The sequence below is a fragment of the Oncorhynchus nerka genome, linkage group LG11 (genome assembly GCF_034236695.1).
Source record: "Oncorhynchus nerka isolate Pitt River linkage group LG11, Oner_Uvic_2.0, whole genome shotgun sequence".
Classification (NCBI taxonomy): Eukaryota; Metazoa; Chordata; class Actinopteri; order Salmoniformes; family Salmonidae; genus Oncorhynchus; species Oncorhynchus nerka.
Window position 1 is genome coordinate 30,643,266 of NC_088406.1, and position 16,317 is coordinate 30,659,582.

Consider the following 16,317-nt stretch of genomic DNA (forward strand, 5'->3'; position numbering starts at 1 on the left):
ACAGTAGTGAGACTATAACAGTAGCGAGACTATATACAGTAGTGAGACTATAACAGTAGCGAGGCTATATAAAGTAGGGAGACTATAACAGTAGCGAGGCTATATACAGTAGGAGACTATAACAGTAGCGAGGCTATATACAGTAGGGAGACTATAACAGTAGCGAGGCTATATACAGTAGGAGACTATAACAGTAGCGAGGCTATATACAGTAGGGAGACTATAACAGTAGCGAGGCTATATACAGTAGGGAGACTATAACAGTAGCGAGGCTATATACAGTAGGGAGACTATAACAGTAGCGAGGCTATATACAGTAGGGAGACTATAACAGTAGCGAGGCTATATACAGTAGTGAGACTATAACAGTAGCGAGGCTATATACAGTAGGAGACTATAACAGTAGCGAGGCTATATACAGTAGGGAGACTATAACAGTAGCGAGGCTATATACAGTAGGGAGACTATAACAGTAGCGAGGCTATATACAGTAGTGAGACTATAACAGTAGCGAGGCTATATACAGTAGGGAGACTATAACAGTAGCGAGGCTATATACAGTAGGAGACTATAACAGTAGCGAGGCTATATACAGTAGGGAGACTATAACAGTAGCGAGGCTATATACAGTAGGGAGACTATAACAGTAGCGAGGCTATATACAGTAGTGAGACTATAACAGTAGCGAGGCTATATACAGTAGTGAGACTATAACAGTAGCGAGGCTATATACAGTAGGAGACTATAACAGTAGCGAGGCTATATACAGTAGGAGACTATAACAGTAGCGAGGCTATATACAGTAGGGAGACTATAACAGTAGCGAGGCTATATACAGTAGTGAGACTATAACAGTAGCGAGGCTATATACAGTAGGGAGACTATAACAGTTGCGAGGCTATATACAGTAGGGAGACTATAACAGTAGCGAGGCTATATACAGTAGTGAGACTATAACAGTAGCGAGGCTATATACAGTAGTGAGACTATAACAGTAGCGAGGCTATATACAGTAGGGAGACTATAACAGTAGCGAGGCTATATACAGTAGGGAGACTATAACAGTAGCGAGGCTATATACAGTAGGAGACTATAACAGTAGCGAGGCTATATACAGTAGGGAGACTATAACAGTAGCGAGGCTATATACAGTAGTGAGACTATAACAGTAGCGAGGCTATATACAGTAGGAGACTATAACAGTAGCGAGGCTATATACAGTAGTGAGACTATAACAGTAGCGAGGCTATATACAGTAGGGAGACTATAACAGTAGCGAGGCTATATACAGTAGGGAGACTATAACAGTAGCGAGGCTATATACAGTAGGGAGACTATAACAGTAGCGAGGCTATATACAGTAGGGAGACTATAACAGTAGCGAGGCTATATACAGTAGGGAGACTATAAATTTAGCGAGGCTATATACAGTAGGGAGACTATAACAGTAGCGAGGCTATATACAGTAGGGAGACTATAACAGTAGCGAGGCTATATACAGTAGGGAGACTATAACAGTAGCGAGGCTATATACAGTAGGGAGACTATAACAGTAGCGAGGCTATATACAGTAGTGAGACTATAACAGTAGCGAGGCTATATACAGTAGGAGACTATAACAGTAGCGAGGCTATATACAGTAGGAGACTATAACAGTAGCGAGGCTATATACAGTAGGGAGACTATAACAGTAGCGAGGCTATATACAGTAGTGAGACTATAACAGTAGCGAGGCTATATACAGTAGGGAGACTATAACAGTAGCGAGGCTATATACAGTAGGGAGACTATAACAGTAGCGAGGCTATATACAGTAGGAGACTATAACAGTAGCGAGGCTATATACAGTAGGGAGACTATAACAGTAGCGAGGCTATATACAGTAGTGAGACTATAACAGTAGCGAGGCTATATACAGTAGTGAGACTATAACAGTAGCGAGGCTATATACAGTAGGGAGACTATAACAGTAGCGAGGCTATATACAGTAGGGAGACTATAACAGTAGCGAGGCTATATACAGTAGGGAGACTATAACAGTAGCGAGGCTATATACAGTAGTGAGACTATAACAGTAGCGAGGCTATATACAGTAGGGAGACTATAACAGTAGCGAGGCTATATACAGTAGTGAGACTATAACAGTAGCGAGGCTATATACAGTAGTGAGACTATAACAGTAGCGAGGCTATATACAGTAGTGAGACTATAACAGTAGCGAGGCTATATACAGTAGGGAGACTATAACAGTAGCGAGGCTATATACAGTAGGGAGACTATAACAGTAGCGAGGCTATATACAGTAGGGAGACTATAACAGTAGCGAGGCTATATACAGTAGGGAGACTATAACAGTAGCGAGGCTATATACAGTAGTGAGACTATAACAGTAGCGAGGCTATATACAGTAGGGAGACTATAACAGTAGCGAGGCTATATACAGTAGTGAGACTATAACAGTAGCGAGGCTATATACAGTAGTGAGACTATAACAGTAGCGAGGCTATATACAGTAGGGAGACTATAACAGTAGCGAGGCTATATACAGTAGGGAGACTATAACAGTAGCGAGGCTATATACAGTAGGGAGACTATAACAGTAGCGAGGCTATATACAGTAGGGAGACTATAACAGTAGCGAAACTATATACAGTAGGGAGACTATGACAGTAGTTTGGCTATATACAGTAGGGAGACTATAACAGTAGTGAAACTATATACAGTAGGGAGACTATAACAGTAGCGAGGCTATATACAGTAGGGAGACTATAACAGTAGCGAGGCTATATACAGTAGTGAGACTATAACAGTAGCGAGGCTATATACAGTAGGGAGACTATGACAGTAGCGAGGCTATATACAGTAGGGAGACTATAACAGTAGCGAGGCTATATACAGTAGGGAGACTATAACAGTAGCGAGGCTATATACAGTAGGGAGACTATAACAGTAGCGAGGCTATATACAGTAGGGAGACTATAACAGTAGCGAGGCTATATACAGTAGGGAGACTATAACAGTAGCGAGGCTATATACAGTAGGGAGACTATAACAGTAGCGAGGCTATATACAGTAGGAGACTATAACAGTAGCGAGGCTATATACAGTAGGGAGACTATAACAGTAGCGAGGCTATATACAGTAGGAGACTATAACAGTAGCGAGGCTATATACAGTAGGGAGACTATAACAGTAGCGAGGCTATATACAGTAGGAGACTATAACAGTAGCGAGGCTATATACAGTAGGGAGACTATAACAGTAGCGAGGCTATATACAGTAGGGAGACTATAACAGTAGCGAGGCTATATACAGTAGGAGACTATAACAGTAGCGAGGCTATATACAGTAGGGAGACTATAACAGTAGCGAGGCTATATACAGTAGTGAGACTATAACAGTAGCGAGGCTATATACAGTAGGGAGACTATAACAGTAGCGAGGCTATATACAGTAGGAGACTATAACAGTAGCGAGGCTATATACAGTAGTGAGACTATAACAGTAGCGAGGCTATATACAGTAGGAGACTATAACAGTAGCGAGGCTATATACAGTAGGGAGACTATAACAGTAGCGAGGCTATATACAGTAGGGAGACTATAACAGTAGCGAGGCTATATACAGTAGGAGACTATAACAGTAGCGAGGCTATATACAGTAGGGAGACTATAACAGTAGCGAGGCTATATACAGTAGTGAGACTATAACAGTAGCGAGGCTATATACAGTAGGGAGACTATGACAGTAGCGAGGCTATATACAGTAGTGAGACTATAACAGTAGCGAGGCTATATACAGTAGGGAGACTATAACAGTAGCGAGGCTATATACAGTAGGGAGACTATAACAGTAGCGAGGCTATATACAGTAGTGAGACTATAACAGTAGCGAGGCTATATACAGTAGGGAGACTATGACAGTAGCGAGGCTATATACAGTAGTGAGACTATAACAGTAGCGAGGCTATATACAGTAGGGAGACTATAACAGTAGCGAGGCTATATACAGTAGGGAGACTATAACAGTAGCGAGGCTATATACAGTAGGGAGACTATAACAGTAGCGAAACTATATACAGTAGGGAGACTATGACAGTAGCGAGGCTATATACAGTAGGGAGACTATAACAGTAGTGAAACTATATACAGTAGGGAGACTATAACAGTAGCGAGGCTATATACAGTAGGGAGACTATAACAGTAGCGAGGCTATATACAGTAGGGAGACTATAACAGTAGCGAAACTATATACAGTAGGGAGACTATAACAGTATCGAGGCTATATACAGTAGTGAGACTATAACAGTAGCGAGGCTATATACAGTAGGGAGACTATAACAGTAGCGAGGCTATATACAGTAGGGAGACTATAACAGTAGCGAGGCTATATACAGTAGGGAGACTATAACAGTAGCGAAACTATATACAGTAGGGAGACTATAACAGTAGCGAGGCTATATACAGTAGGGAGACTATAACAGTAGCGAGGCTATATACAGTAGGGAGACTATAACAGTAGCGAGGCTATATACAGTAGGGAGACTATAACAGTAGCGAGGCTATATACAGTAGGGAGACTATAACAGTAGCGAAACTATATACAGGCAACGGTTAGTCGGGCTGATTGAGGTAGATTAAAATGCATCTTCAAAAATAATTCTATACCTTTAGTTAAATTTAATTGCTGTTTATTGAATTAACATAATCTATGTGTTTGCTTTTTTAAGATCATTTTTAATTGTGTCTAACTCAGTGTTTGTTAATTATTGTAATTATAATGGAGTGCTTGGCGGAAAAATCACTGTCTCAATTAATCCTTATTTTCAAATTGCCAATTACTGAAAAACTCATTATCAAGAGTTGCATTATTTGGTTTGATTTCCTGTGTTTTTCTGCTCTTTAATGTCTCAAATGAAAATGTAAAACAAGTATAGGTCGTGTATTTCCGCACCTGTAAAAATATCTCACAACATAACTTACTATAGGGGGAATATGCTGGTCTATTTGGTAAATGCAACAGCCCTAGATTACTGTAAGGTTGTTACAGGGGTCTTTTCTAATTGGTCGTCTGTCTCTGGCCTGTGTCCATACAGATTTGCCACTTGTCAATCTGTCAGTGGAGCCTCAGCCCATTCTGGAAGGAAACCTTGTCAAGTTCCACTGCTCGGCCAAGGCTAACCCACCCGTCACACTGTACAGGTAAGATTACCTACCTATACATTCATACCTTCTCTGTCTCTGTCTGTCTCTCTCTCTCTCTCTCTCTCTCGATAGTCTATATCAGATTATTTTCACTCTGAACTTGGTTCCTTGGTAAGACTTTGAACGTGCTGTCTCAGAACTTTACTTTAAACTCCATTACTAGTTTCTCAATGAGAAATGTATTATAGCAAAATATATGTGAGCCAGACATAATGCATTATGCAATGCCCCATAATGAGAAAGAAAAACGCTGACAAAAACTTCAAATGATATACAAAGGTCCTGTCTGATTAATGTTGCTTGTTGCTAATAACTTCTCACATTAAGTCAACTGTGGCACTTCACTATTGATGGTATTAATCATTGTCAGAGAATTCTTATGATGCCGTGACACTATTAAATCTCTTGTCGATTTGGAAAATATTCACAGAAAAACATACAGAGAAAAATCTAATGCCAAAACGTCTGTTGAAATTCATTCTCAGTCATGTACTTAGAGACTAATGAATGCATTGACTTGCATGGCTTTGCTTTGAGATACTATTGTCTATATCCCCTGAACATAGATGCATTACATTGAGTGGAAGAAGAGCTGGCATTGTGTTGTATCTGATGAGGATGCCAGGGTTACAAGGTATCATGTTAAAAGGGTGACATGAGTGTCTGAGTACTGCAGCAGGGCCAATGGACATTTGAGTGGAAGGAGTGGGTTGATCTTCTGAATCTACGCTGAACCCATGCCTATGCCTTTTCTCAATCCTTTTTGGATTCTGACTGACAACTTCAAGCACACACTGAGAGACTTGATTTGGAACACTGAGTTCTTCAATTCTCACAAGAAACGTTTCCTTTCCTCTCAGAGAGGATTGGGGATAAAGAAGAAATTCTCATGAAACTTGGTCCTTGAAGAGGTGTAATGCCAAGGTGATTTGTCAAGACATGCTTTTCTGTGAGGGTTTTAAAACCAAGGGAAGAATAAGTGGAACAAAATCAATAGCGAAGGGAATTGCCCAGCCGACACTGAGTCTGAAGCAGTATTGGGAAATGAAATGGATCTACAACACACTCACAGGTGGCAAAACAGAGACGTTCCTTTGATGGATTCTGCCCTTTTAAAAAACAGATATCAAGGCAAACAAGACTTGTGTTTGATTGTGCAGGTTTACACCAAAGGCAGGTCTTCTGCTACAATCACCGTGGAACTCAGTCTCTATTGTTGTGGGACATGGATCAATGTTCCACTAAGAGGGCCTGGGTCCTTGGGAGCCTTGGTGGGTCAGATTCCTTTTAGCCTTGGAAACCAATGGATAATGTAATGAGAAAAGGAGGAAGGTTGAACTTCAGGCTGAAATAGGCACTCTCTAGAAGGGTTTCACTAGTGTTAGGATCCAATACCACTTTGAGTTGAGTCCTCTGCACGTCTGAACCCACACTTCACTGCTGTTCATTGGGCTGTGATAATATATCAATATTTTTCAATATGCAACCATGCAGATTCATTTACGATTCATTTTAGCACACATTCTGTGACGGTTTTCGTCCTCCTCTTCTGAGGAGGCGTAGGAAGGATCGGAACAATGCGCAGCGTGGTAAGTGTTCATAATATTATTTTAATGAAATATAACTGAACACAGAAAACAAAGAATAAGAAAATAAATTGAAACCGACACAGTCCCACAGTCCCGGAGCAAACATTGACACGGAAAATAATCACCCTCAACCAAAACAGGCTACCTAAGTATGATTCTCAATCAGAGACAGCTGCCTCTGATTGAGAACCACACCAGGCCAAACACAGAAATACAACATAGAAAAAAGAACATAGACTACCCACCCCAACTCACGCCCTGACCAAACTAACACAAAGACATAATAAAGGAACTAAGGTCAGAGCGTGACACATTCTTCGAAATAACTATTTGATATTTTATCTCCAGGCTCTCTCAGTCTACATGTGGGAGTGTTGCACTGTTCCTGTCTCCACTGGGGAGTTGATTGAGGAGAACCCTCCTTGTCCCCCGGAGAGCGTTACAGCAGTGCAGAGTAGGGAGCTAGTGGTGCGGTGTGTCTGTTAGTCAGCTCTAATACACCCTGTCTCTGGAGATCAGATATGGCACAAGGACAGGGCAGCCCTTAGAGTGATGGCCTCTCTTCTAACCTCCAGAGTGCCATCCATCCTCAGCACACCACTCTGCCATCCTCCACTTCAATAAGCACTTCACACACATACAGAGCCACGGTAGCAGAGGAAGAGTCAATGACATGGTGATTTCTATTCTCTATGATCTGCTGTGATTGGCCGCTCTATGAATGTTGCTTAACAAAGCGAATGGAAATAAGTCTCTAGCCTACAGATATTTCTCAGGCAGAGCCAGAACCCTTACTCCTGGGAGGAAAGAACATGTGCCTCAGGGATAGTGGATAGGATAGGAGTAGAGGATAGGGAGTAACCTAACGTAGCAGGCAAAGAAAGATGCCTGAGCGGAGTTCTCATTTATGTTTTTCGGGGAAAACGGAAGTTAGGTTGAAAATACTGTATCTCTGAAAACCGGATGTTAGCGTTTTCTAGCGACTCATAGGCTAGATAGGGGGGGAAGTACTGTTGGAAGTAAGTTTGTGTTTTTGTCTGAGTGTGTTGATGTGAATCGAGGAATTGTAAAATAATAGAGCTGTTAAGGGATCTTCATTACATAATGGAAGGAGGAGGGGCAACCATAATAATTCAACATCATATTGAACGTGGTACAGATACAAAGCTTTTTTTTTCACTACTCCAAGAAGAGGCACTCCGGAGAGGGACACAACAGAAGAGGAGTTTCAGCTCTCTCACCTGCACACTCTACCATAAACACATCCCTCTTCACGCCCAGAAAACACCATCCCCAATTCTCTCCCCAGTTAAACAATTAGCGTGTTGTTGCTACTTTGATTTTTTTTGGTCAGTTCTACCATCTACCTTTTCCTTGTCTGTGTCGCTTAGGTGGCTAATGAAGAGGTTTACCATCATGGCGCTTTCCGTCACATTGTCTGTGGGCATTGCCACTGTTTGTTTTTCCACATCCGTGCTTCCCCTGCGACTTGCTTTGTGCCACCCAGTGCATCCAGCCTACGAGAATAGCGAGAGAGAGAAAAAAACAAAGTAGCAGGCACAGCAAAATAAATCCATCTTGTCTGTTTTACTGGCATAAACACTTTGGCTGTACAAAATATTCTGACTGGTACCATGCCACTAATGACAGTAATGTTTTAAAGGAAGGTACAACAGCGATGTTCTACGATGTTGTTATTTCATTGCCAGACAAACAGACTTTATGGTTTAATTTTTTTATTTTACCAGGCAAGTCAGTTAAGAACAAATTCTTATTTTCAATGACGGCCTAGGAACAGCGGGTTAACTGCCTGTTCAGGGGTTTGAACTCGCAACTTTCCGGTTGCTAGTCCAACACTCTAACCACTAGGCTACCCTGCCACCCTAGTCTCTAAATACAATTGTGAGGCACCAAACTGATAGTCTCATCATCTTTGCTCATGTTCTCTATCCAATGGCAGACAGTATATTGGAATGTCATTCACGATGTGTTGAAACTATAGACAATGTGTTGTTCTCTCTTCTAATATTGGGCCTTTTGTCATATTATGTCAAATCAAGAGACATTTCTGTATTATTTGTTTTACACATTTTATTCAAAGAACATCAGGGTGCGATTTGATCAATACATCATTATGAAAATGTCTCTTTTCCATTGAAATAAGTATTTTGATATATTCAACATTATGAAAATGCAAATGAGCAACATAATTTGTGCTGTGATGTACATAACCATGCTGATAATAATAATAATGTATTCTATATGTTAATAACATAGCTAGATGTTTAATTTAATATAATTCAGTTTGACCATTCTTGTCCCCTCATTTCAGTGGGAGAGAACAAGGTTGGGTTTTCACTGTTCTTTCCTTGGTAAACACAGATTTCACTGATGTTGCCGCACACACACACACACACACACACACACACACACACACACACACACACACACACACACACACACACACACACACACACACACACACACACACACACACACACACACACACACACACACACACACACACACACACACACACCCTAAGGCACACATCTGACTTACACCTCATCGTGTGACCTACATCCATGAATAGGTCCGGGTGGTAAGTGAGCTGTTGAGTAAGTTCTCGCTGGCCCCTCTGCCCTCCCAGAGGAGATGCAGGTGTCTGATGGATGCAGAGCTGGCTTTGTTTAGACTCTATTGGATGGGGACCAGCACACCAGCCGAGCTTTCACACTCCCTGCAGGCACTAGCATTCTGTCTCTGCTCTCTCTGCACTGTGGACCTCCCAGTCCTGGCAGCCTCACACTCCATTTGGGAGAAACCTGCTGGCCAAACTTCTGTGCTTAACTCACTGTAACTCCTCCACTACTCTATCAACCCTACACTCTCTGTCACAGCCTGTGGAGAGTCATTCATCATCAGACACTGAGATTCAGAGGGCATTAATGATCACTGTCATCATCAGCGCATTTATTGACATCTAAAATCAAATCAAATCAAATCAAATCAAATCAAATTTTATTTGTCACATACACATGGTTAGCAGATGTTAATGCGAGTGTAGCGAAATGCTTGTGCTTCTAGTTCCGACAATGCAGTGATAACCAACAAGTAATCTAACTAACAATTCCAAAACTACTGTCTTATACACAGTGTAAGGGGATAAGGAATATGTACATAAGGATATATGAATGAGTGATGGTACAGAGCAGCATACAGTAGATGGTATCGAGTACAGTATATACATATGAGATGAGTATGTAGACAAAGTAAACAAAGTGGCATAGTTAAAGTGGCTAGTGACATAAGAATGCAGTCGATGATCTAGAGTACAGTATATACATATGCATATGAGATGAATAATGTAGGGTAAGTAACATTATATAAGGTAGCATTGTTTAAAGTGGCTAGTGATATATTTACATCATTTCCCATCAATTCCCATTATTAAAGTGGCTGGAGTTGGGTCAGTGTCAATGACAGTGTGTTGGCAGCAGCCACTCAGTGTTAGTGGTGGCTGTTTAACAGTCTGATGGCCTTGAGATAGAAGCTGTTTTTCAGTCTCTCGGTCCCAGCTTTGATGCACCTGTACTGACCTCGCCTTCTGGATGATAGCGGGGTGAACAGGCAGTGGTTCGGGTGGTTGATGTCCTTGATGATCTTTATGGCCTTCCTGTAACATCGGGTGGTGTAGGTGTCCTGGAGGGCAGGTAGTTTTCCCCGGTGATGCGTTGTGCAGACCTCACTACCCTCTGGAGAGCCTTACGGTTGAGGCGGAGCAGTTGCCGTACCAGGCGGTGATACAGCCCGCCAGGATGCTCTCGATTGTGCATCTGTAGAAGTTTGTGAGTGCTTTTGGTGACAAGCCGAATTTCTTCAGCCTCCTGAGGTTGAAGAGGCGCTGCTGCGCCTTCTTCACGACGCTGTCAGTGTGAGTGGACCAATTCAGTTTGTCTGTGATGTGTATGCCGAGGAACTTAAAACTTGCTACCCTCTCCACTACTGATCCATCGATGTGGATAGGGGGTGTTCCCTCTGCTGTTTCCTGAAGTCCACAATCATCTCCTTAGTTTTGTTGACGTTGAGTGTGAGGTTATTTTCCTGACACCACACTCCGAGGGCCCTCACCTCCTCCCTGTAGGCCGTCTCGTCGTTGTTGGTAATCAAGCCTACCACTGTTGTGTCGTCCGCAAACTTGATGATTGAGTTGGAGGCGTGCATGGCCACGCAGTCGTGGGTGAACAGGGAGTACAGGAGAGGGCTCAGAACGCACCCTTGTGGGGCCCCCGTGTTGAGGATCAGCGGGGAGGAGATGTTGTTGCCTACCCTCACCACCTGGGGGCGGCCCGTCAGGAAGTCCAGTACCCAGTTGCACAGGGCGGGGTCGAGACCCAGGGTCTCGAGCTTGATGACGAGCTTGGAGGGTACTATGGTGTTGAATGCCGAGCTGTAGTCGATGAACAGCATTCTCACATAGGTATTCCTCTTGTCCAGGTGGGTTAGGGCAGAGTGCAGTGTGGTTGAGATTGCATCGTCTGTGGACCTATTTGGGCGGTAAGCAAATTGGAGTGGGTCTAGGGTGTCAGGTAGGGTGTCAGGTAGGGTGTCTAATATTCATAGACAGTGTGTTGTCATTATCATAGTCATTATCATAATACTTCATTCAATATTTTGTGTACAGGATTGTTTTCTTGAGGGACAATACACACAGAATGTTTGCTTTGTGTAGATTACTGTAACGGTATTAATATTTTCTCGAATCCAGCACATTCTCCTCCTGGATCAGTTATGTAAGGAAGGGACAGGCGAGCCAAGCACACCCTTATGCCCTAATTTTTATATTTTTGGAAGCACAGGTGTCCCTGTGCATATTCAGCAGACAGTGATCTCAGTGGCTTGATTTTGAACGCAGTGAACTGGCTCCTATAGTGTGGAAACATAGTCTCCTCAGCAGCAAAATGAGCAGCAGAGAAAAATCTACTGGAGCCAATTAGAAAGCTGCTTCACTTGCTGAATGAATGAGGTAATATATTCTCATTTAAATTATACTATTCCAGTCAAGCAAAGACCAAGGCTTCACTCATGGATAACAAACAAGTCCCCTATCCCTGGAATACTGCACAGTGTACCCTGTAATCTTGGGTGAGAAAATAGATCCATGTTTTGTGACAGTTAGAAGTGAAAGGTTATCTTCGCCCACAAGAGCATGCAAATACATCTCTTTCTGGGGAAGGGGAGAGGATTAAGATTATACAGAGTTGAATGTCCCAAAATACCTTGTAAATGTGACCGAGAAGCAGCCCCAAACATCCACTCATGCCCTGGCTCGCTTTAATAAATGGTCCCTGTCTCCCACAGCAACAGGGAACCATCCAGTATGGCATGCCGAACAAGACAGAAGCAGTGAAATCAGGAGGCATCGCTCCAACACAAACGGATGTTCTTCATGCAATCCGGTGTCAATGTATTAACATCAGGTGCCTTTACGTGCATATAGTACGTGTCAGCCGGCATTGTCAGGGGGACTCTACCATACAGTACGTGTCAGCCGTCATCGTCAGGGGGACTCTACCATAGAGTACGTGTCAGCCATCATCGTCAGGGGGACTCTACCATACAGTACGTGTCAGCTGGCATCGTCAGGGGGACTCTACCATACAGTACGTGTCAGCCGTCATCGTCAGGGGGACTCTACCATACAGTACGTGTCAGCCGTCATCGTCAGGGGGACTCTACCATACAGTACGTGTCAGCCGGCATCGTCAGGGGGACTCTACCATACAGTACGTGTCAGCCGTCATCGTCAGGGGGAGTCTACCATACAGTACGTGTCAGCCGGCATCGTCAGGGGGACTCTACCATACAGTACGTGTCAGCCGGCATCGTCAGGGGGACTCTACCATACAGTACGTGTCAGCCGTCATCGTCAGGGGGACTCTACCATACAGTACGTGTCAGCCGTCATCGTCAGGGGGACTCTACCATACAGTACGTGTCAGCCGTCATCGTCAGGGGGACTCTACCATACAGTACGTGTCAGCCGTCATCGTCAGGGGGACTCTACCATACAGTACGTGTCAGCCGTCATCGTCAGGGGGACTCTACCATACAGTACGTGTCAGCCGTCATCGTCAGGGGGACTCTACCATACAGTACGTGTCAGCCGTCATCGTCAGGGGGACTCTACCATACAGTACGTGTCAGCCGGCATCGTCAGGGGATGGATGGCTGCCACAAAAATATGCTGAAGCCAGCAGAGCACCTGCACAGGAATGTTTTTTTTCAGAGAACAACGTGGTCCTGACATGGAAGGAAAGAAACTGTCTTAATGTTTCATCCCTCCCTCCTCTCTCCCCATCCTCTCATCCTTCAGACAGGTGCCATCATCCCTCATTGATGACCGGGACTGAAACGTTATTAGTCAGAAGCAACCCATTCTTCATATTGGTCTGGTGGTAATGCGTGTTCAAAATGTCTTCCTTCTGCAGATATTCTGGGCCCTCAGCAGAGTATTTTCCGACAACCATAGGCCAGGCGACCATAGGTCAACAATAAGGTCAAAGCAATTTGCGAATACCAGTAGATTATCAGACCACCCCTCTCATGCAGGGTATCTCTCTCTCTCTCTCTCTCCTCTCTCTCTCTCTCTCTCTCTCTCTCTCTCTCTCTCTCTCTCTCTCTCTATCTATTTATCTATCTATCTATTGCACTTCACTACAGGTGGGCCAAAGGAGGAAATGTGATAAAGGAGGTCTCTGGGGACACCTATGAGGTCATTGTGGACCATTCCTTCTTCACCGAGCCAGTCTCCTGTGAGGTCACCAACCCTCTGGGCAGCACCAACATCAGCCGTAACGTCGACGTCTACTGTGAGTGCTACTACAGTGTTGCACTTTCTGTGGCTATCCAATATTGATGTCCACCCAATGTTATACATCCTATTTAGATACATTCTGTAGCTGACCGTATGGTACTGTGTTATAGAGTGTTCTGTGTTGCTGGTGGCGTTGTGTTGATTGTACTGACTGTGTCTGTGTTCCTGCAGTTGGTCCACGCATGTCTGCAGAGCCCCAGTCCTTACAGGTGGATCTGGGGTCTGATGCTGTATTCAACTGTGCTTGGACTGGAAACCCCTCCCTCACCATCGTCTGGATGAAGAGGGGCTCTGGGGTGGTAAGTATTCACTTATCCAATGTCTTTCAGAATTTCATGATTGTTTTGACTAGGTGCGATACACTGTAGATTGTGATCCATTGTTCCAATCAGGTTAGCCTATACTTTCAATGTCATTTACTTTATATTGGTATGTTTTTCACAACCACCCCCGTATCATGCTGGCCACAGCAGTAACTTCATTAATTATAAAAAATCTAACCGCAGCAGTCATGCAGGATTCAGGTGACAAAGCAGTGCCCTTTGAGCTCAAATCAGTTGTTTTCAAAATCTCATTAATCTCAAAATTCTGAGGCAGCTAGCGGTTCGGGCTCGTTAGCGGCCCTGCTCCCTGACTCCTGGCCGGAGATGTGTTGAGGTGAGCAAAGGGGCATGCAATTGATCTGCCAGCCAGGCTCATTCCTCAACTCCGTACACATCAAACTTCCAAGCCTGGAGATGGAGCCCAAAACCGCCCCTCTCTCGTATGAGCCTGGCCTCAAATTGGATTTTAATAATAGAAGAGAGGTGACCTTTAAGGCATTAAGAGGAGCATAGGCTGCTTTGTGCTGCCTCAAATGAGAAGGTGACCTCTCATTCAGTGACTCTTGACCTCCGTGCGGCAGGTACTAAGCAACGAGAACATCCTGACACTCAAGGCTGTGAGGCAGGAAGATGCTGGGAAATATGTGTGCCGTGCCGTGGTTCCGCGAGTCGGCGCCGGGGAGAAGGAGGTTTCTCTCACCGTCAACGGTAAGTGTCACACTGGTCAGGAATGTATTGAGTGGTTTGGGGGTCACATCTGTAAAGAAGAAAGCAATTTATCACTACAGCCTGTACTGAGCATCGTCTGTGGTTTACACACAAAAACATATCTTCACCCCAAAGACTTTCCAACAATACGGGGGAAGGAGAAGGTTTGCTATTGGGTCTCTCCAGGTGTTCATGCTCTGAATAAATGTATGCAGTGATGCCATCTCTCAATGTACAGTATTTACTCTAGAAAAGGTTTCAAATTCAACAGTGCGTAGTAGCCTACAGCAGAGAGATTCACAGCATTGATCTGGTGGTAACGCGTGTAACAGATGCATGAAAATATATTTCCTTGACATTTCATCAGTCCTTAGAAAGACACAGGGATGGATGGATAATATAGCTAGCACATCCAGGATATTGCATTATAATCCTTAAACACAGGAAATGTGCTTTAATGCTGATTAGATTCTGTAGGAGTCGAGGAGAGGGTTGGCGTTTTCAGGCCGTGACTGACTAATGAATGCAGAGCAATAGAATGGTGGGAGACCCCGCAACTCGCAGACAAATTACTTCATTAACACCGCTTGGTATTCACAGAGCGTGCATTAGTGTTGCAGCAGCTATCAGTCGCAGAATTGACACGTTCTTTAAAGGACTTTTTCTCACCATGTCCATTTGCATGGGTGGTAGATAGAAGTAAAGAACAAAAGGATTTTGGTGAGGTATTGTCCTCGACAATATATTGGATATCTTGAATGCAATCGTACAATATCTGTTGTTAGCAGCGTTGTTGCTTATTTTTAAACTTGTACAGTAGCTGAGCATCAGAGAGAATGGCATCCAAATGCCCCTTTCGTCATTGGATTACAACCACTAGTGTGTGCTTTTCTATCAATAGCCTAGTTCTGTTCAAGATCAGAGCTCCAATAGTATGGAGCAAAGTCATTCCTAATTTACATTTTAACAGTTTTGTTTTATCCCAGCATCCTTTTTACTGTCTGGACTAGTAGACAAAATCTCTGTTCAAGTTTATTTTCCCAATTGAATTGGTCTTTCTTTCATGTAAAACTATGTATGGGGATTGCGTTACTTCTGTATACAACACTATACAAAGAGAAGATACATTGCTTTAATAATAACAGTGATAACACAACTCATAGAACACACATTGGGAAAAATAACACAAAGCGGAAAATGTTTGCTTCAGTCTCTGCAAACTTCAGTCAAGCCGTTATGCGCCTCTTTATTGGGTTTTACTTCTCTTGTATTTGTTTATGTTCGCCGGTTCTCCAGCCTCTCTTGCCTCACGGCCTGGATCTGTCTCTGACATTAAAAAGCCAAATTCTTTGTTACAGTCTGAATAACTGAAATCCACGCTTTCTTAAAACCACACAATGGGTCCTCAGTCGAAATGTTCACATTTCTAACCTGCCCAGTCCTCTCAGCGAATCAGATTGTCAAGCCGAGGAAGCACAAACAGAGTGTTTGAAGTGGCAGCATGTGGAGAGGACTCTCCCACGGTTTGCTGCTTGATTGTTGTAAGTCGTCTTCTTTATGGCAGATGAAGCTGTATTCTCCTCAGCCCTCATCAACCTGAGGTCTTTGACATCCAA

At 43.5% G+C, this 16,317-nt stretch overlaps 1 protein-coding gene across 1 annotated transcript in view; it reads left to right on the plus strand.

Annotated features, from left to right (window-relative positions):
• Positions 1-16,317, plus strand: part of LOC115136666 (kin of IRRE-like protein 3) — a 255,613-nt gene that overhangs the window by 214,516 nt on the left and 24,780 nt on the right. Inside the window, exons 6-9 of the mRNA XM_065024393.1 lie at positions 5,096-5,201; positions 13,517-13,665; positions 13,842-13,990; positions 14,575-14,701. Coding sequence (XP_064880465.1) covers positions 5,096-5,201; positions 13,517-13,665; positions 13,842-13,990; positions 14,575-14,701 — 531 coding nt within the window. The remainder of the gene's footprint in view (positions 1-5,095; positions 5,202-13,516; positions 13,666-13,841; positions 13,991-14,574; positions 14,702-16,317) is intronic.